General features: G+C 41.1%; 1 protein-coding gene across 3 annotated transcripts in view; it reads right to left on the bottom strand.

The window, feature by feature from the left end:
• The window catches only part of LOC116982537 (hepatocyte nuclear factor 4-beta-like), a 67871-nt gene extending 48423 nt beyond the window's left edge, over positions 1 to 19448 (bottom strand). The window contains exons 1-2 of one of the 3 annotated variants that reach the window (XM_033035797.1): positions 19174 to 19448; positions 18981 to 19024 (exon numbers count right to left, since the gene is read on the bottom strand). In XM_033035797.1, coding sequence (XP_032891688.1) covers positions 18981 to 19023 — 43 coding nt within the window. In that variant the 5' untranslated portion in view covers position 19024; positions 19174 to 19448. Of the gene's footprint in view, positions 1 to 18980 lie in introns of all 3 variants that reach the window. The other 2 variants (XM_033035796.1, XM_033035798.1) reach the window with 2 other exon arrangements.
• Between the last annotated feature and the right edge of the window lie 1311 nt (positions 19449 to 20759).

Raw genomic sequence — 20759 nt, 5'->3', positions numbered from 1 at the left:
CGGGGCGAACGTGCAAACTCTGTACAGACAGCACCCCTGTAGTCGGGATTGAACCCGGGTACCGACGCTGCATTCGCTGTAAGGCAGCAACTCTACCGCTGCGCCATCGTTACTCCCCATCCCATATTCCCATATTGGAATATAGTTTCAATGGACAATAGACAATAGGTACAGGAGTAGGTTATTCGGCCCCTCGAGCCAGCCCTGCCATTCAATGTGATCATGGCTGATCAGCCACAATCAGTACCCCGTTCCTGCCTTCTCCCCCATATCCCTTGACTCTTAAAGAGCTCTTAAAGATCCCAGATCTTTAAGAGCTCTGTCTAGCTCTCTCTTGAAAGCATCCAGTGAACCAGCCTTCACCGCCCTCTGAGGCAAAGAATTCCAAAGAATAACAACTGTGTGAAAAACTTTTTCCTCATCTCTGTTCTAAATGGCTTACCCCTTATTCTTAAACTGTGGCCCCTGGTTCTGGACTCTTTGGAGTGTGGTAGGAAACCAAAGAACTTGGAGAAAACCCACGCAGGTCACGGGGAGAATTTACATAAGACAATTAACCTGCAAGCCTTTGGAAGATTGGAGGAAACTGGAACATCTGGAGAAAATTCACGTGGTCACAGTGAGAATGTATAGACAGCACCCGGGTTTGAACCCGGGTCTCTAACACTGTACGGCAGCAAATCAGCTGACTCAGCCACAATCTAATCAAATAGTGGTGCGGGGGAATGGCCACATGGCTATTTCCTGTGATCTTCCAAGTGTTGGACATGAAGACATGAAACAAGTCAAGTCAAGTTTAATGTCATATCTACATGTACCGTGAGGTGCAGGTGTAATGAAAAGTCTTGCTTGCAGCAGCATCACAGGCACATAGATGCAGACAAATGCACAAAAAACAAATTATAGAGAAAACACACGTAATATTTCCAAAAGAAAAATAAAGAATGGCAGATATATTTTTTCACCTTTGGTGAATTAGTTTCATCCCATTCTTTCTGCATCTTTTACCATACATCTTCTCCCCTGTACATTTCACATTTCATTAAGACATAGAGAGAAATAAAGCAAAGGAACAGGCCCTTCAAATCTGTGCTGGCCATTACACATCTGCCTTTACATTAATCTTATCCTAATCTTCACACATTCCCATCAACTGCCCACCCCCCGCCACACACACGCACACGCACACGCACGCCTCACACACACACGCAAGCACGCAGACACTCGCACTCATTCACTCTTACACACACACAAACATACACACACACACACACACAATTTAACACTCACTTACGCACAAGGGACAATTTGCAGTCCCTTAATCTACCAACCCACGTTTTTGGGAAGTGGGAGGTATCTGTAATACCTGGAGGAAACCCACAAGCCCAAGGATTAGATACAAGTTCACACAGACCACCTGGGGTCAGGATTGGTCTCGGTCGCTAAGGCTGTGAGGCAGCAATTGTACTACCCACACCACTTTGTTGTCTTCTACAACTTATAGAATCATTTTTTCTGAATAGACTCCAGTTGTGAGCTTTGTGCATTGAAAACACAACATTGAAATTAGATCACTGGAGCAGATCAATTTTAGCCGCTTCTGCCAATATTCTTAAAATTGTTCCTTTTCTCTGGTTTACCAATGCCCCAACCCATTGTCTCCTTTTTTGCACCTCTCATATGCCATCTCACGAGAATGTGCTTTTGCTCATTTCGTTTGTGTGTAATCGGGATATTTTAAGGCAAAGTGACATATCATGAGTGGGTATCAGAGATGCCCACTGCCATTTTGCTGGTGGCTGGGGTGGGATTGAGGAATATTGGTACCAGGCACCAGAGATCTTCCAAGAATTGTAATTCATTTGTAATTAATTTTATTAGCCAAGTATGTAAACAAACAAGGAATTTGATTGGCCAACAGTCATTCAAAGGAACAACGATACATAACCACATAAAAATTAAACGTAGACTTAAACAGCCACCACAGCGGTGTATGAGAATCCCCAAGGCACACAGCATAAGCAGAGACCCACAGCCATTAGTTTAATGTCGGGGCCACATACACACTCCTTCACCATGATGTGACCAGAGTTGGATCGACCGCGTCACTTTCTCTGCAGTCCCTGTCCGCCCGAACAGTCAGAAAGCCATCCACACTCACAGTAGACTCCAGGATGTCCTCATGAAGCAATGCCTCTGCAAAACACCGAGATCACTGGACTCACGGCACTCCCTCTGAGTCCTCACCAGTGCAGGCAGCACTTCCATCTTGTTTTTTCGGCGACCTCACATTCCCCACTGTGATGGAAGGCAAATAACTTATACCTTTTTCCCCCCTTTTCTCCCGCGGTCGTGGAAATCGAAACTTCCGCTGTCGGGGCGATCGAAGCTCCCGCGATCGGGGCTGTCGAAACTCCTGCGGTTGGAGCTTCTGAAGTAGATCCCTAACAAAGGCACCGTCAGCTCCACGATGTTAAAGCCGCTGTGCAAATGGAGATACGAGGAAAAAGTTGCATCTCCGTCGAGGGAAGAGATAAAAAAGGTTTCCCCCAACCGCTCCTTGTCCCCCCACCCCCACCTAATACAAAAACCAAGGTGCACTAAAAACATACAAGTAAACACAGACCAAAACAGCAAAAGAAGAAAAAGAAGAGACAGGCGCGAATGCACCAAGTCTGAATGTGAAAGAGAGAGTACGGGGCAGAGAAATAGCTCAAGAGGACAGTAGGTTCAGATTTCTAACATTGACTCCATTAAGGGCCTGTCCCACTTGGGCATCATTCGAGGGTCATGCAGGTGGTGCGCGAGGATTTTGAGAATCCCCAAATCCTGGGGCGCCGCGTGCTACCGCGTGTCACTGCCTACGCCACTACGTCTCACCACACGCCATGCGCGCATAAATGTACACCATGCGCGCATAAATGCACGCCATGCACGCATAATGCAAGCGTCACGATGCGCGCGTCGTGCGTCATGACGCGTAAATGATGCCACGTAAATGACATGCAAATAACGCCCAAGTGGGACAGGCCCTTTACTAAGCTAGTTGGGGAGAGTTTTTGTTGCACTGTGTGTGTGTAAAGTCTGATTTATGAGAAGAGATTCTTTGGGCTCAGGCCTAACAGAATGTCACTGTTAGGAACCTCACAGCAACAAAGCAGAAGGGCAGAGGACTCTCCACAACTCCAATATTCCTTACAGATACGATCATAATAGTGCCACCTTTACCCCATTGTAAACATTGGACTTTGTCATTGGAACTGGTGCACGACAATGCTGATAACTATATTATGCACTCTGTATCTTCCCCTTGATTTATTTATTGTACTAGAATTTTGACGATTGTATTCATGTATGGTATATCTGATCCATGTGGATAACCTGCCAAACAAAGCTTTTCACTGCACCTCGATGCACGTGACAATAATAAACATAAACCTAAATCTAAAACGTTCCTCTCAATTTTCTCCTGCATTTTGACTAGAGATTACTGGTTAGCAATACTGAAGAGGAATATTGATCGGTTTCATCTTACCTTGCTAATTATAGTTACATGAAAGCATAGAAAATAGGTACAGGAGTAGGCCATTCGGCCCTTCGAGCCAGCACCGCATTTCAATATGATCATGGCTGATCATCCAAAATCAGTACCCCGTTCCGACTTTTTCCATAAATCGATTCCCTTTGCCCTAACAGTTAAATCTAACTCTCTCTTGAAAACATCCAATAAATTGGCCTCCACTGCCTTCTGTGGCAGAGAATTCCACAGATTCACAACTCTTTAGGTGAAAACGTTTTTCTTCATCTCAGTCCTAAATGGCCTACGCCTTATTCTTAAACTGTGACCCATTGTTAGAGACTCCCCCAACATCGGGAACATTTTTCCTGCATCTACTATGTCCAATCCTCTAAGAATTTCTATAAGATTCCCTCTCATCCTTCTAAATTCCAGCGAATACAAGCCCAGTCGACCCATTCTTTCATCATACGTCAGTCCCGCCATCCCGGGAATTAACCTGATGAACCTGCGCGACACTCCCTCAATAACAATAATGTCCTTCCTCAAATTAGGAGACCAAAATTGCACACAATACTCCAGCTGCGGTCTAACCAGGGCCCTGTACAACTGCAGTAGGACCTCCTTGCTCCTAAACTCAAATCCTCTCGCAATGAAAGCCAACATGCCATTTGCTTTCTTCACTGCCTGCTGTACCTGCATGCTTACTTTCAGACTGATGTACAAGCATGCCCAGGTCTCGTTGTACCTCCCCTTCACCTAATCTGACACCATTCAGATAATAATCTGCCTTCCTGTTCAAGCCACCAAAGTGGTAACCTCACATTAAGTCGCATTATGCTGCATCTGTCATGCTTCTGCCCACTCACCCAACATATTCAAGTCACCCTGCAGAATCCTCCTCGCAGCTCACACTGCCACCCAGCTTTGTGTCATCCGCAAACTTAGAGTGTTACATTTAATTCCTTTGTCTAATTCGTTAATATATATTGTAAATTGGGGTCTCAGCACCGAGCCTTGCGGCACCCCACTAATCACTGCCTGCCATTCTGAAAAGGACCCGTTAAATTCCTACTCTTTGCTTCCTGTCTGCCAACCAGTTCTCTATCCATGTCAATACCATGGATTTAACACCCTACCCCCAATAGCACGTGCTCTAATTTTGCACACTATTCTCTTGTGTGGGACCTTGTCAAAGGCTTTTTGAAAGTCCAGATACACCACATCCACTGGCTCTCCGTTATCCATTCTACTTGTTACATCCTCACAAAAATCCTAAAGGTTAGTCAAGCATGATTTCCCCTTCATAAATCCATACTGACTTTGACCGACCCCATCACTGCTTTTCAATTTTGGGCTTAAATGGAATAAATGTATCTACTCTATTCCAGAGAAGTTCAAAAAACTTGAATTCAACAAAATCATTGGACTTGACCCATGGAATAATTTTGCATGCAATCAAAACGGCCTTGATTATTTTATATGAAAAATATTTTTTTTTCTCTATATCATCCATTTTGTCAAAATGGTTCCAATTTTCCAATTGTTTACTTAATAACACTAAAAATGAATCATAAAATACACCCATTTAATCACACACCAATTGTTTCCAGCTAACATTAAGAATGTAATTGTTCTGTTTGCAGTACATATGATAATTATTCACTGTTAACTCTTGAATCAATTTTACTGACGGTAAATTATTCTGGATGTGTATTTAGCTTCTTCACACAGGAATGCTGTAAATATTCACAAAAGTAACTTATGCTGGTGATTAAAAAAAACATGAATTTCATAGCATGAAAAGCAGGAAGTAGATCACCAATAAGGTCAGCACAAGATTTAATGTTAGATCCTCTAGTGTTTATGGTAGCTCAGAATTCTGGTTCTTCGTGCGTGCTTATGAACTCACTCTCATGCTGGGAGGGGGTGGGGCAAATAACATGTAATATGGTATAATATGAAAGGCATGGATAGAGTGGATGTGGAGAGAATGTTTCCACCAGTGGAAGAGTCCCGAACCAGAGGACATAGTCAGAACAAAAGAGCGTACCTTTAAAAAGGAGACGAGGACGGATTTCTTTGGCCAGAGGGTGGTGACTCTGTGGAATTCATGGCCATAGGGGTGGGAGATTACAACCTTCATATGGTCCGCACTGTTTCAACGAATGCAATCAACCTGGCGTGCACAATCAAATAAGATCAAAAAGAACAAGTTGTCCTACAACTTTAGGCTGTGCACGCCATACGCAAGAAGAAGCTGGCCATAGACGGCTGTGGAGGCCAGTTCATTTGATTTTTTTAAGACGGAGATTGACAAATTCTTGATTCGTAAGGGTGTCATGGGCTATAGGGAGAAGGCAGGAGAATGGGGTTGAGAAGGAAAGAGAGATTAGCCACGATTGAATGGCAAAGTAGATTCAATAGGCCGATTGGCCTACTTCTGCTACTATGACTTGAACTTAAAGTATGGGCAATCAATAGTTGATTAGGAATGGCAAATAAATAGTTAAAATATGTTGGGGTTTTTTGTGAGAGCATGGCACCAGCAGACACATCCTGAAATCGAGCTAAGAACACAGGAAATCAAAACAGGAATAGGACCTTTTTACATCTCAATCATTCAACACGATCCTGACCTACCATTTACCTCAGCATAGCTTTTGTGTACTTACCCCATATCTCAGAAGTCCATTGATATTTAAAAAATCTGTCTTCTCTGCCCTAAATAAACTCAGCTTCACAACCATAAGGTTATAAGGAATAGGAGTACAATTAGGCCATTCGGCCCATCAAGTTTACTCCGCCATTCAATCATGTGTCTCTCCCACCTAACCCCAATCTCCTGCCTTCTCCCCATAACCGCTGACACCTGTACTAATCAAGAATCCATCTATCTCTGCCTTAAAGTTATTCACTGACGGCCTCCACAGCCTTCTTTGGCAAAGAATTCCACAGATTCACCGCCCTCTGACTAAAGAAGCTTCATGTAGAGAGTCAAAAAATCTACTGTACTCGGTGGTGAAAAAATGGCTCCTCATCTCAACTTGTGTGGGCTGTCCTCTTATTTTGAGACTGCATCGCTGTGTTCTTGATGTGCCAGGTAGGAGATTTATTGATTCGTCCTTGCTCTTACAAGCCCATTAAAAATGTAATAGGATTTAATGAGATCACCTCTCATTCTCTAAAAAATTAAGAGAGTACAGCTCCAGTCTACTTAGCATATCCCTGTAAGACCAACATGCCATCCCAGAGGCATCATTAAACATGGTGAGGTGCCGGAAGACTGGAAGGTTTTTACCTCTATTCAAGAAGGGCTGCAGGGAATGCCTGGGAACTATAGGTCAGTTCGTCTAAGATCTGTGGTTGGAAAGTTACTAGAGAGTATACTGAAGGATAAATATACATGCATTTAGATGGACAAGGGCTGACTAGAGATACTAAGCACAGCAGGACTGACTAGGGATAGCCAGTACAGTTTTGTACATGGGAGATTGTGTCTCATCAATTTCATTGAGTTTTTTGAAGATGTGACCAAAAAGGTTGATGAGGGCAGAGCTATAAACGTTGTATTTATGGATTACAGCAAAGCATTAGACAAGGTTCCACGTGGTAGGCTGCTCTGGATCATATGGGATCTAAGAAGAGATAGTGGAATGGATAGAAAATTAGCATAATGAAAGAGAGCAAAGGGTTGATGATGGAGGATTGCTTTTCAGACTGGAGACTTATGTCTAGTGGTGTGCCTCGGGGTTTGGTGCTGGGCTCATTGGTGTTTGTCATCTATATCAATGATTGGATGAGAATGTACATGGCATGATTAGCAAGTTTACAGATGCCACAAAATTAGGAATTATTGTAGATAGTAAAGATAATTGTCAAAAATTGCAACAGGATCTTGATCAGTTGGGCAGGTGGAATGAGGAATAGTTGATGGAATTTAATACAGAGAAGTGCAAGGTGTTGTGTTTTTAGAAGGGCAGGATCTACACAGTGAATGACAGGGCTCTGGTGAATGTTGTGATGCAGAGAGATCTAGTACAGGTAGATAGATCTTGAAAGTGGCATCACAGGTAGACAGGGTGGTCAAAAAGGCTTTCATCAGTCAGAGTATTCAGTATAGAAGTTCGGTGGTCATGTTACAGTTGTGTAAGACATTGGTGAAGCCACATTGTGTTCACTTTTAGTCACCATGTTATAGGAAAGATGCTGTCAAGCTGGAAAGAATGCAGGGACCATTGACTTATCTTAATAAGTTCATATGTTCATAAGTTATATGAGGGAAATTAGGCCATTTGACCCATCAAGTTTATTTCGCCCGTCTATTTCAATCATTGCTGATCTATTATTCCCTCTCAACCCCTTTCTCTTGCCTTCTCCCCATAACCCTTGACAATTGGACATTATGGGATTTTAATGTAATATACTAAATGTTGTACCCTTTATCCTTTATCCGTGCACTGTGGATGGCTTGATTGTATTCATGTATGGTCTTACTCTGACAGGAGTGCACACAAACAAAAGCTTTTTCACCGTACCGTGGTGCACGTGGCAATAATAAACTAAACTAAGTTTAGCTAAACTAAACTAAACTAGTCGTGCTGTGAATGGTGCTGACTTTCTTGAGTGCTGTTGGAATGAATCTCTTCCAGATAATTTGAGAATATTTTATTGTACTTCTTGTAGATTGGTTTATGCATGATAACCAATCATATATAGGTTAGCATCACTAACCCCACCTTATTGTATCATTTATATTAACAGCCACTTCCTACACTGCTCAGTTCGGGTAGCAGTCAGGATGCTCTGACAACCTACTGTACTGCTATAGTTTGCATATTGATTAAAGATGATCTTGGATTACATGTCGCATGTATCATTTGTTTACACGGTGTCAGAAGTGGGATAGTGGGGGCGCCTAATGGCAAAGTTCAAGTCTTTCGGATTGATGCACACGCGGATTTCATTTTTATCCTTCTTGAGAGTAGGCGGACACCCAATCAGTGGCCTCACTGACCTCTTCAAGCACGCCCAAGGAGACCATGTTTTTTAATTCGGATTCAACCCTGTCCTTCATGGCATGTGACACACGGTGTGGTGCACGAATGACAGGTACCACGTTGGGGTCGGTAGATACCTTGTAGATCACAGGCAGCTTGCCTTGTTTGTCATCAAACAGATCGGGGTATTCTTTTATCGGGTCCATTGATAACAGCAGCTTGTGGACCGTTTTGTCAAAAGAAATCAGTCCAAGATCCTGGCACGCATGGTTGCCCAACAGAGTCACAGAGTTAGAGTTCACGACATAGAAGGTCAGATCCCTTGTGGTTTTCTTCAGCACACATTTAAAAGTGGTCCTTCCCAGTGGAACCAGTACTCCCCCCCCCCCCCCCGTAAGCATGCAAAGTGGAGCTGTCCGTAATCAGGAGCTCGTTATTTCTTATCTTGTTGTAGAGGTTGATAGACATTACATTCACTTTTGCACCTGTGTCTAATTTAGCCTTGAAGCTGAAATTGTTGACAGTAATCAGAACTGTAGGATCAGGACCCTGGGTTCACCAGCCCAACGACTGATGTCCAGAACAACAAGACCTTCAATTCAGATTGCCCAGCAACAGCTTATACCGCAGGTGCTGAAGCCTGCTACAATCCAAAACGTATTCAGGAGAAACACGACATTCAGAAACGATCGCATGACAAATCAAGCAAACCACTTAAGCCTCTACTGCCGGGCCAGGTTGTTCATTTACAAACTTTTATCGGGCATTCACGTTTGGGTACTGTTGTCGGCCCGGCTGACGAACCACGATCTTACCTTGTGGACTATGAGGGAGCTGTCTACCGCAGAAGACGCCAACATTTGCTTGCTGTCCGGGAACCCCGTCCACCACCGGTCGGACCCTATGCTCCACCGCTTCAGTTCCAGCCATTTGCTGCCGTACCTTCTACCGATCCCCGCATGTCCCACACTCCTCCACGACCAGCGGCTGTGCCTAACCACGGGATCACCCCTCCTGCATGCTCCCCCTGTCGACCACCGCATGTCTTTCCCGTGGCTTTCTCGCTTCCGGGTTCACCCCATCCCTCTAATCTTTCCAGTGAAGGAGGAGAGGGCTTGGTCCGTACGCGTTCGGGTCGTATTAGTAGACTGCCCGATAGATATGGCGAATATGTTTAACTCTAATGGCATGGGTGCTCACTATACTCACTCTTTAGGGGGAACGATGTAGATTGGTTTATGCATGACAACCAATCATATATAGGTCAGCATCACTAACCCCACCTTACTGTGTCATTTATATTAACACTCACTTCCTACACTGCTCAGTTCGGGTAGCAGTCAGGATGCTCTGACAACTAACAACCTACTGTACTGCTATAGTTTGCATATTGATTAAAGATAATCTTGGATTACATGTCGCGTGTATCACTTGTTTACACTTCTGATCTGAGGCATATAAGCAGTGAAAAGGCTTTAGGGTGTTTGCCACTGGATACATATCCTCTAGCTATTATCATTGATACATTACATCAAGGATAGGTGGATTGGACCTAACTATGCTGGAGAAGTCATTAACCCACGCTTTAGTGGCAAACATTGCCTATGTGCGTGTGTGTGTGAGAGTGCATGTGTGTGTGTGAGTGTATGTGTGAGTCTGTGTGTATGAGTGTATGTGTGCGTGTATGTATGTGTGAGTCTGTGTGTGTGAGTGTATGTTTGTGTGTATGTGTGTGAGTGTGTGTGAGTGTATGTGGGTGTGTATGTGTGTGTGAGTCTGTGTGTGTGTGAGTGAGTGGGTGAGGGTGTGAGTGAGTGTGTGAGTGAGTGTGTGTGTGAGTGTATGTGTGTGCGTGAGTGAGTGTGTGTGTGTTAGTGATTGTATGTGTGTGAGGTGGAGGGTGTGTGTGTTAGTGATTGTATGTGTGTGAGGTGGAGGGTGTGTGTGTGTGTGTGTGTGTGTGTGTGTGTGTGTGAGTGAGTCTGTGTCTGTGTCTGTGTCTGTCGTGGTATTATTACACTATTATTGTTTGTTTGTTTGTTTTTTATGTGTCTATATGTGTGTGCATGCATGTGTGTGTGTGTATATATATATATATATATATACACACACATGCATGCACACACATATAGACACATAAAAAACAAACAAACAAACAATAATAGTGTAATAATACCACTGCATATATTTTTACAGCTGTCGAGAAGGAACCTAGGATTGGAGAATCAAGAATTTTAATTTGTGTCAAAGTTCTTGAGAACAAAGCCGGACTTTGGCAGTCTCTGTCCCTGCACAATGGGAGGAACACGTCTCCCCAGAGAAGTCTTAGATCTCTCACTGGGAGGAAATTAAAATTATCCTGCATCTTTGTTGCCTTTCTTCTCTTGTCTCCCTCAATATCTCCAAAAATTATGCTTTCCTTTCTGTGCAGCAGAGTGTGGCATTTAAGTTATTTAATGTTTAATTACATTTCAAGTGCATGTATTGAACCACTCATAAGCTATGTGTGTAGGAAGGAACTGCGGATTATGGTTTACAATGAAGATGGACACAAAAAGCTGGAGGAACTCAGCGGGTCAGGCAGCATCTCTAGGGAAAGGAATAGGTGACGTTTTACATCGAGACCCTTCTTCAGACTGAGAGTCAGGGGAAAGGGAAACAAGATCAATGTGTGACTGATTTAACAAAATGATATGCTTCCAGAACAGCACAAGATGTACTTGGCCTGAAAATGAGAGATGTAATTAATCCAACTGCCATTTATCAGAAAGAGACACAAAATGCTGGAGTAACTCAGTGGGTCAGCCAGCATCTCTGGAGAACCTGAACATCCCTGAGTTACTCCAGCACTTTATGTCTTTTTTGTTAACCAGCGTCTGTAGTTCCTTGTTTCTGCCATTCACCAATGTTTACGTTAATAAGATGCAATTGTGTTCTGACCACCCTTTAACCTCAGTAGAAAGAACTATAAAACGCCTATATGCTTTCTGAAGTATGGTTATGTTAATTTTGTCAATACAGTACTCATATAAGCACTAAATTCCACACAGATGAAGTGTACCAAAACAATAATTTTCCTCAAGCCAAGTCAAGAAATATCTATATTATATATATTATTTCTATGAAGCTTTGAGCATTAAAAATTGGCATAGTGGTTGGTAATTGAGACAAATTCCTCTGCTTGCTGTGGCTCCAACTAAATAGTCCCTCCCATCTCCAGCATGTTGGCTGACATTGTGGGGTCAGTACTCATTGCAATAATATGAAATAGTGGTCCCTGAATGCCGATCGTAATGAAATGTTAGCATGGTTTCTCGATGAGGAATGTAACTTGTGGGTTTGTACATTAGGAATGCAGCAAATAATCCCTTTGAAAATCAACATGCCACAAACCCAACGTTCATGTCTTGTTTTCTCCTTCCCCCATCCCCCCTGCCATCATCCATTTGGACTAGCAGGGTAAATGCAGGCACATTGTTGTTCCAAATTTCAACAATGTCTTTTCATTGCATCTGGAAAATCTGGCTCAGGTCCAAGATTTGGAAGCAGCGGAGATTTCCCAGTGTCATCTTTACTACCCTGCCTAAGTAGGACTTTAAAAAAAATGCTTTCAATCTTTGAGTGGACTAGACCCTTCAATGGGGGCATTTTTGAATTAATATAGAACTAGCCACACCATATCTTATCAGATTTTCAATCCTCTGTTGCATGCACTTCATTCTTCACTCAGTCATTTAGAATCTTTCCTCCTGATGACAGAGGCCACACCTCATATTGGTGAAGAGGAATCCAAAGATATATCCTTCTACTTGTTTTTAATAAAACTCATAAGCACAGCGTTGCTTGTCGGAACCAAAAAAAATGTTTGGAGATAAAGATAATGTGCATAGTTTTCAGTGACTTTGTTAACTCAGTCTTCACAGTTTCAGAATCCGCTTCCCATAATTGAATAAATTAAAGACACTAATCAAGTAAAGGAAAGAGTGAAATATCTGTTCCCTTGAGTTATAGATTTGGTGTCAGGGTGTTAGTGTAGGTATGTTGCAAAGCGTACCTGAAGCGTCGTTGAAAATCTGTCGCTGCGGGTGTGCGCGATTTTGGCGCCGTTTAGAGGGGGCGGGTTTAAAACGCGATTTTCTCTAGGCTGTTCAAATCGAAGATGTTCAGCCTAGTTAATTATTAACGAAAAATCGCTGGAAGACCCCGTCGCAAAAGCTATTATTAGTTTTAAAGGCCTCGTATAATAGTTATAGTAGTTTAAAAATCAATCTCTAAACCCGCGACCACCAGCAACCGCAGGGTCTCATAGAGCAAATAATAGAAGGTAGATTGTATATTTTTACATTAAAAAGGCTTCTTAAGATCCCTTTATACAAAGTTTAATATTGCGAGTGGCTCATTTTGGGCCCATTATATCCCGCAGTATTTTTCTCGGCATTTGAGGCACAAATCTACCGCAATGTGAACGTTCCAAACCAGCGCGTTCCACAGGGACCCACTGGAAAGCTGATTTAAATGGGCATTTATTTACAGCAATTGAACACTAAATTCCTTCCATTTGGTCTATAAATTAATGTAAATGAGATTTAAAAATCATGTTTTATTGTGAATTATTTGTGAATATTATTTGGACATTTAGGCTATTTAAAAATGTTAATCATTTATTAAGAAATGGATAGATGTTTAGATCTAGTAATTGAAGTTTTAAATTAGCTACAATTGGGTAACTAACTAATTATATGCTTTAATTTCAGGTCATCCAAGTAAGATTATTTTATATTTGTTTCAGAATGCTTCAATCTATGATAACTGAAAATTGCATTCAGTTCTCTTAATTTTTAAGAAAGTTATGGGCTTTAGACTGTTCACAATCACAGCTTTTTTGTTATGTCCATAGAAAATCAATAGGGAACAAGATGCTCATTTCCGAGTATGAAAATGGCCATAACTTTTTAAATACTTGAGATATGAAAGTGAATTAGGTGTCAAATTAAACTTATTTTTATGCTTTATCTGATGGGATAAATTACAGACTTGATTTTTAAAATCTCAAAATTTTGTAACATTGCTAGTTAGTGGACTGCCAATACTATGTTATATCTTAGAAAAATAGAAAGATAGAGAAAAAAATAATGACAGTCGTAGTCATTAAATTATACAGCATAAATTATAATAGACCCTTTGATCCAACTCATCCATGCTGACCAAGATGCCTATCTGAGCTAGTTCCATTTGCCTACATTTGGCCGGTATCCCACGAATCCTTTCTTATCCATGTGCCTGGCTGAATCAGCCTGAAGATGGGTCTCAACCTGAAAAGTTACTATCCATGTTCTCCAGAGATGCTACTCCAGCACATTGTGCCCTTTTTTTCTAAACCAGCATCTACAGTTCCTTCTGCCTCCATATACATGTCCTCATATCTATGAAATATCACAATTATACCTGCCTCTATCACTTTTTCCAACAGCTCCTTTCATATACCTATCACCCTCTGTGTGAAATAGTTGCCACTCAGGTCCCCTTTAAATCTTTTCCCTCTCACCTGAAATCTATGCTCACTAGTTTTTCATTCTCCTGCCGTGTGAAAAAGAGTGTGACTCTTCACTTTACCTTCCCCCTCGTGATTTTATATATCTCCATAAGATTACCCTTTGGTCCCCTGCACTCCAGGGAGAACAGTCCTAACCTATCCAGTTGCTCCTTATAACTCAAATTCTACGATTCTGGTAACATACTCACAAATCTTTTCCGCAGTCTTTCCAGCTTAACAACTTGCTTCCTAATGCTTTGTTACTGGACCACACATAATACTCCAAGTGTGGTCTCACCAACATCTTGTATCATTGCAACATATCATCATAGACCTTGTGCTCAATGACTCGATGAAGTCAAGTGTCCCAAACGCTTTCTTCATCACCCTGTCTACCTGTGGCTCAATTTTTAGAGAACCATGTACTTGTATGTAGGAATCTCTCCGTTCTACTTTGGACATGGATTTGTTGAATAAGATCCAGTTTGTCTAGCTTGATTGAATTAATTAATGTAAATAAGAGATGTTGATGAGCATTTTACAATATCTGTGTGGACTTTGGCAGAGCATGGACTAACACAATCTCACAAGGCAGATTGGCCAACAAACTAACGCCCATTGGGACCTGAGGGAAAGTAGCAAGATTCTATATTGTAGACCGGTGCCAAATACTCTGCAGACAGTTAATCTAGTTAACCCTTGATCAGTGAAATTAGACGTCATAGGATCAAGTGATTGGCTCAGTTGCACTATTTTAATAACAGTATTGAGTAGTACTACTGGTTTGTCATGGGAGCAGGAGGTTGGGCAATGCAAGATTATTCACAACAAATATATCAATGTATAAATTGCAAAGTATTCAGTCCATTTAAAGAAACCAGGAAACAGAAACTACAACTTCTCCAATAAGAGCAAGGTAATTTCATAAAAATTTCAGGGGTTTAGTTACCTGCAAGTTATGATGTAAATCAATCTCAGTTACATATAACAGTGAGGTCTTCAACCTTGGCCAATAAATGAACATACAACCATTTCCACTTCAGCTGCAACCAGCATTATGAACAACTTTTTAATAAATCATCATGAACTTGAACTTTAAATGGAAACTACCCCAAATTGTTTTGGAAAATACAAAACTGCCAACATGGTCATAAACCCAGCAAAAATGAGCTCCAATCTATTACATCATATTAAAAAAATCTGGTGTATTCACTGCAGATCAAACTTCTGCCATTAGAGGCAGGGCTATTCGAGATTGTGGGATCCAGTTATTCTCATGTTCAAATTTACTGCATTAGTTGAACAAAGTGTTAATCGGGATGCTTAAAGCAATAACTCTCAGAGTCATAGTCATGAAGTATAACATGGAAATAGGTCCTTCAGCCCAACTTGCCCAGCATGCCCAAGATGCCCTATTCACACCTTCCCACGTTTGGTCCAGAACCCTCTAAACCTTTCCTTTCCATGCACCTGTCCAAATGTCTCTTAAATGTTGTTATAGTACCTGCCTTGACTACCTCCTCTGGCAGCTCATTACATATACCCACATAACTAACACAGAAGAAGAGTTGAGGTCTGGGGTGAATCAGGCATGAAACTATCCAAAGGAGGGCCAACCATTATTTTCTTAGTGATGTTAACTTCCAAAATACAAATGAGATCCAAATTACATACAGGCCACAATTCATAGAAATGTTAGTGGAAATCTCATTTACTAACTTCAAGAATTTGCAGCCAAGCCAGAATCCAATGTATCAATGGCCTTTCAATGGTGTATGGGTCACCTACATTCTATCATGTGCCTTTGTGTTGCCAGTTGAACTAAGTTATTCTCAAAATTCAAATGGCACTTAAAGACATCTCAGAAAATAATTGTAGATTGAGGCAGAAAGTCATAAAGAGTGAAGCAATTAGATTGTACACATTTTATAGCGCATTTTATACAGGGTTGTATCATTTTATGATGATTGAATATGTTGGGTTATAGTTTCCGCAACTGCATAGTTGCTCCAGGAACAGAAAATATATTCGAGGAGGTCTGAAATTTATGAGCTCCTATGAAAATGTGCAGCAAATTAATTTTCGGTTCAGAATTGAATTTGTTTTGCTTTTTTTTTCATTTTTTTTTTTTTTTTTTTTTTTTTTCTAGTTTAGGGGGTTTTGTTTTTCTCTCTTTTCTCATCTTTTCTTTTTTCTTCTTCTTATCTTTTTGTTTTTATATATACAAGTTCTCTTTTAAACACTTAACTATATTTACATAGAGACCGGGAAGTCTATACTCAATGTGTATTTTGACACTGGACTCATATTTAGGTTATACTTGTTATTAATGTAATCCTGATCCCTATGTATCAATATCATTGTTATGTTTATCATTTTTTTTTTTTTTTTTTTTTTTGAAAAAACGAATAAAAAGATTTTAAAAGAAAGAATGGTATTTGACAAAACCTGCTATAAATGCAGGCCATTTAAATCAAACATTTGCTATTCAAAGCCTTACCTTGAAGCACGTAGTCTATTAGAAACTATACAGATGGTTCAATGGGTGAATTTTGGGATGAATGGGTTGTTTCAGTATGTTGCAACTATACTCATTAGAGTTTAGAAGAACAAGAGGCAATGTTAGTGGAATATATAAGATTCCATGTGTAGGAAGGAACTGCAGATGCTGGTTTACACTGAAGAAAGACACAAGATTCTAATTGGACTTGACTCGGTAGATATTGAAGTCATCTCCCACTCCAGTCCCCCCACCCCCCCTCGCCTCACCCTCACTCTCCCCACCAACTGCCGCCTATTTTGCATTGAGGTTCAGAATAAAGCCTTGCAGATTTAAGATGGAAATGACCAAGAATTTCTTCTTTGAGTTTGTAAACCTTTGGAATTCTCTACCCAAAGGTGCTATGGAGATGGATTCATTGACTACTTTGTAAAATAGAAATAGATAGATGTAAATTATAACAGCTATGGTCTTACTGAATAGAAACACAGGCTTGAGGAAGAGGGTGCAGAATGTCTTTGCCCTCTTTAACATTAGTTTTCTTAGATGTTTCTATTCATACTGTATACAATGTACAAGTTCCGATCGAACTATTAAATAAGAACAGGAGAGATATCCCTGGTGTCTTAGTGTTATTGAGTAAGGGATACATACATGGCTAAGACAGTACTTTGACCTTATTATAGAAACATAGAAAACCGGTGCAGGAGTAGGCCATTCGACTCGTCGAGCCAGCAGCCATTCAATATGATCATGGCTGATCATCCTAAATTAGTAATCCGTTCTGGCTTTTTCCCGATATCCCTTAGTTCCATGAGCCCTAAGAGCTAAATGTAACTCTCTTGAAAACATCAATTAAATTTGCTTCCACTGCCTTCTGTGGCAGAGAATTCCACAGCTTCAAAACTCTCTGTTTTTTTTCTCATCTCAGTCCAAAATGGCCTACCCTTTATTCTTAAACTGTGACCCCTGGTTCTGGACTCCCCCAACATTGGGAACATTTTTCCTGGATTTACCCAGTCCAATCTAATAAATGTATTTGTTTCTATAAGACCCCCTTCTCATCCTAAATTCCACGAATACAAGCCCAGTCGACCCATTCTTTCATCATGTCAATCCCGCCATCCTGGGAATTAACCTGGCGAACCTACGCTGCACTCCCTCAATAGCAATAATTACCTGCATCAAATTAGGAGGCTAAAATTGCACACACTACTCCAGGTGCGGTTTCACCAGGGCCCTGTACAACTGCAGTAGGACCTCCTTGCTCCTAAACTCAAATTATCTCGCAATGACGGCCAACATGCCATTAGCTTTCTTCACTGCCTGCTGTACCTGCATGTTTACTTTCAGTGACTGATGTACAATCACACCCAGGTCTCGTTGCACCTCCCCTTTTCCTAATCTGACACAATTCAGATAATAATCTGCCTTCTTGTTCTTGCCACCAAAGTGGATAACTTCACATTTATCCACATTATACTGCATCTGCCATGCTTCTGCCCACTCACCCAACCTATCCAAGTCACCCTGCAACCTCATAGCATTCTCCTCGCAGCTCACACTGCCACCCAGCTTTGTGTTATGTTGCTGTTACAAGGATTATTTGTGTGTATATTGGCTTTATTAATTCTTGCAAAAGTAACTCATCAGTTACAAATCAGCGAAGTACATCCTGCTAAGAACATGAAAGGTGTTACAGAAAGGAAATTATTTCCTTATATCCTTATCTATCAATGTATGATAAAGGAAAATCAGTTGATATATTGCATGTTTCTTTAATTTAATAGTTTCTAGTTATATATAGTTGTGGCACAATATTAAACTATGAAATGACACATCTAACAAATGTTTTCCACCCTGATACTACAGGGTACTAAGTTAAATTTTAACTACAAAGCAAATAATCTTCTAGTGACCTAGATACTATTGGCCTTTACTCCAAGCTGAAAATTCCTATATCATTTAGTATTTTACTCTTGTTTCAAATATTCCACTAGAAATTATACCTCATGAAAAATAAAATCAGAAATAAAACATGTTTTAGAGTATGCATACAATATTTTACATAATTAATAGGCAGGCGCTCATGTAAAGATTACAATAATGTGCTGACATCTGTAAAAGGTGGCTTACTGTTTATCAAATTTAAAATATATTTCTCATGATGTATTTGAATTGATAGAATTACACATCTGAAAATGACCTTTTTACCTTGAATTGTGAAAAACGTTTGAATTCTCAATTATCTCGTTTTTATTTTGGGACTATATTTTCAATTGGAATATGCTTTCATTATCAATAAAAAGGTGTCATTGTATATTCTCATACTTCGCAATTTATTAAATATGAATCATTAGACATTAGCATTCTCCATAAAATCCAATTTTAAATAATCACCAGAATATTCGCTTACGCAATAAAACTCACCGTTATTTGGTGGCAGTACCCTCAGGTTATCGAGCTCAAGCATGCTATAAGAAGAATCCAGGGTTTCAGTGTAATCAGGCATATCCATATCCATCATGGGCTCACAAAGCTTCATTATTGTGAGCTGACAAAGTTAAAGACAACTGTTACAACTCAAAATAATAATCGAAGTTCTGGCTGAAGTTCTACCTACCAACTTCTCACCAACCACAGAATATTCCCCAATAAACCCTATGAGTCAATCCAGGATGATCTGGAAGCCGGAATCCTAGTTCTGCACCAGCACTCCTGACGCTGTCTTTCTCACAGCATAGCATATGACACTGATAAGGCCTTGATTGTATCTGAATAGCCAACATCTCTGTTCTCATGCAATTCGCTTATCTGTGCTGCTGTGTACACATTGTAAAGAGGTGTAATTCTTTATTGGTTTCTGTGGAGCCACCCAAGCAATTTATTCCTAAACTATCAGTAAGATTTTGCAAAAATGCCGTTGAATAATGTGTACATATATATTAATAGCATGTACTGTACACTTATTTCAAATGTTTGATTGGGCAGGATTTTCTGCAGTGAAGTTCAGTTGAAACTCAAAGTATAAAATTTGTCCTGAGCCCAAGCAAAGAAAAATAACCACTCGGTAGTTCAACTTGCTTAAGTGCAACACAATGCTTAGTAGACAGTTCAAGAGGTTTTATAATTTAAACAGAATTCAATTCATTCAATGGTGGCGCCATGGTAGGGTTGCTGCCTTACAGTGCTAGAGGCCCAGGTTCTGACTACGGAAGCTGTCTATACGGAGTTTGTGATCGCGTGGGTTTTGTCCGGGTGCTCCGTTTTCTCTCATACTCCAAAGACGCACAGGTTTGTAGGTTAGTCGGCGTTGCTAAAAATTGTAAAATTGTCCTCGTCTGTACGCTGGTTGTCACGGACTTGGTTGGCCGAAGGGCCTGTTTCCAAGCTGTATCTCTAAAGTATAAAGACAGGTGGAATGTGACGACAGACTGTGAATCATTTAGCTCATGCATAGTATGTTGGCAAGAAGCATGGTTCATTCATCACTGTTCGCATCCTTGTATCCCTTCATTATTACCTCTTCCCCAGTTAGCAATGGGCCATTATGGGGTCCACCCTTTCTTGGTCATCTGTTGTTAGCCCTAATTTGTTCTGGCCTATTTCCCACCCCCTCTATTTACAGTAAGAAGAAGGCTTCTGACCCGAAACGCCACTTTGTCCTGTTTTCACACCTTACACTTCCTTATCTATGTATCTCCCTCTCCCTTAACACCAGTCTGAAGAAGGGTCTCGACCCTTAATATCACCCATTCCTCTCCATAAATGCTGCCTGTCCCGCTGAGTTACTCCAGCATTTTGTGTCATCTTAAATTTAATCTATTTTGTTGGAGAATGTGTGCACTGAATCTTGTTGAGGATACAGGGCATGGAATGGCCCGCAGATATTGAGCTTGGGAGGAACAAGAGTAAAACAAGAGTTGGGACGACAGATGGCACAATGGGCTAAGTGTTCGACTGGCAACCGGAAGGTAGCCGGTTCGAATCCCGCTTGGAGTGCATACTGTCGTTGTGTCCTTGGGCAAGACACTTCACCCACCTTTGCCTGTGTGTGAATGTGTGTGAATGTGTGTGAGTGATTGGTGGTGGTCGGAGGGGCCGTAGGCGCAGATTGGCAGCCACGCTTCCGTCAGTCTGCCCCAGGGCAGCTGTGGCTACAGAAGTAGCTTACCACCACTGAGTGTGACTGAGGAGTGAATGAATAAT

This window comes from Amblyraja radiata, chromosome 17 (genome assembly GCF_010909765.2).
Source record: "Amblyraja radiata isolate CabotCenter1 chromosome 17, sAmbRad1.1.pri, whole genome shotgun sequence".
Lineage (NCBI taxonomy): Eukaryota > Metazoa > Chordata > Chondrichthyes > Rajiformes > Rajidae > Amblyraja > Amblyraja radiata.
The sequence above is the reverse complement of the archived record's forward strand: the minus strand, read 5'-3'. Positions and strand labels throughout refer to the sequence as shown.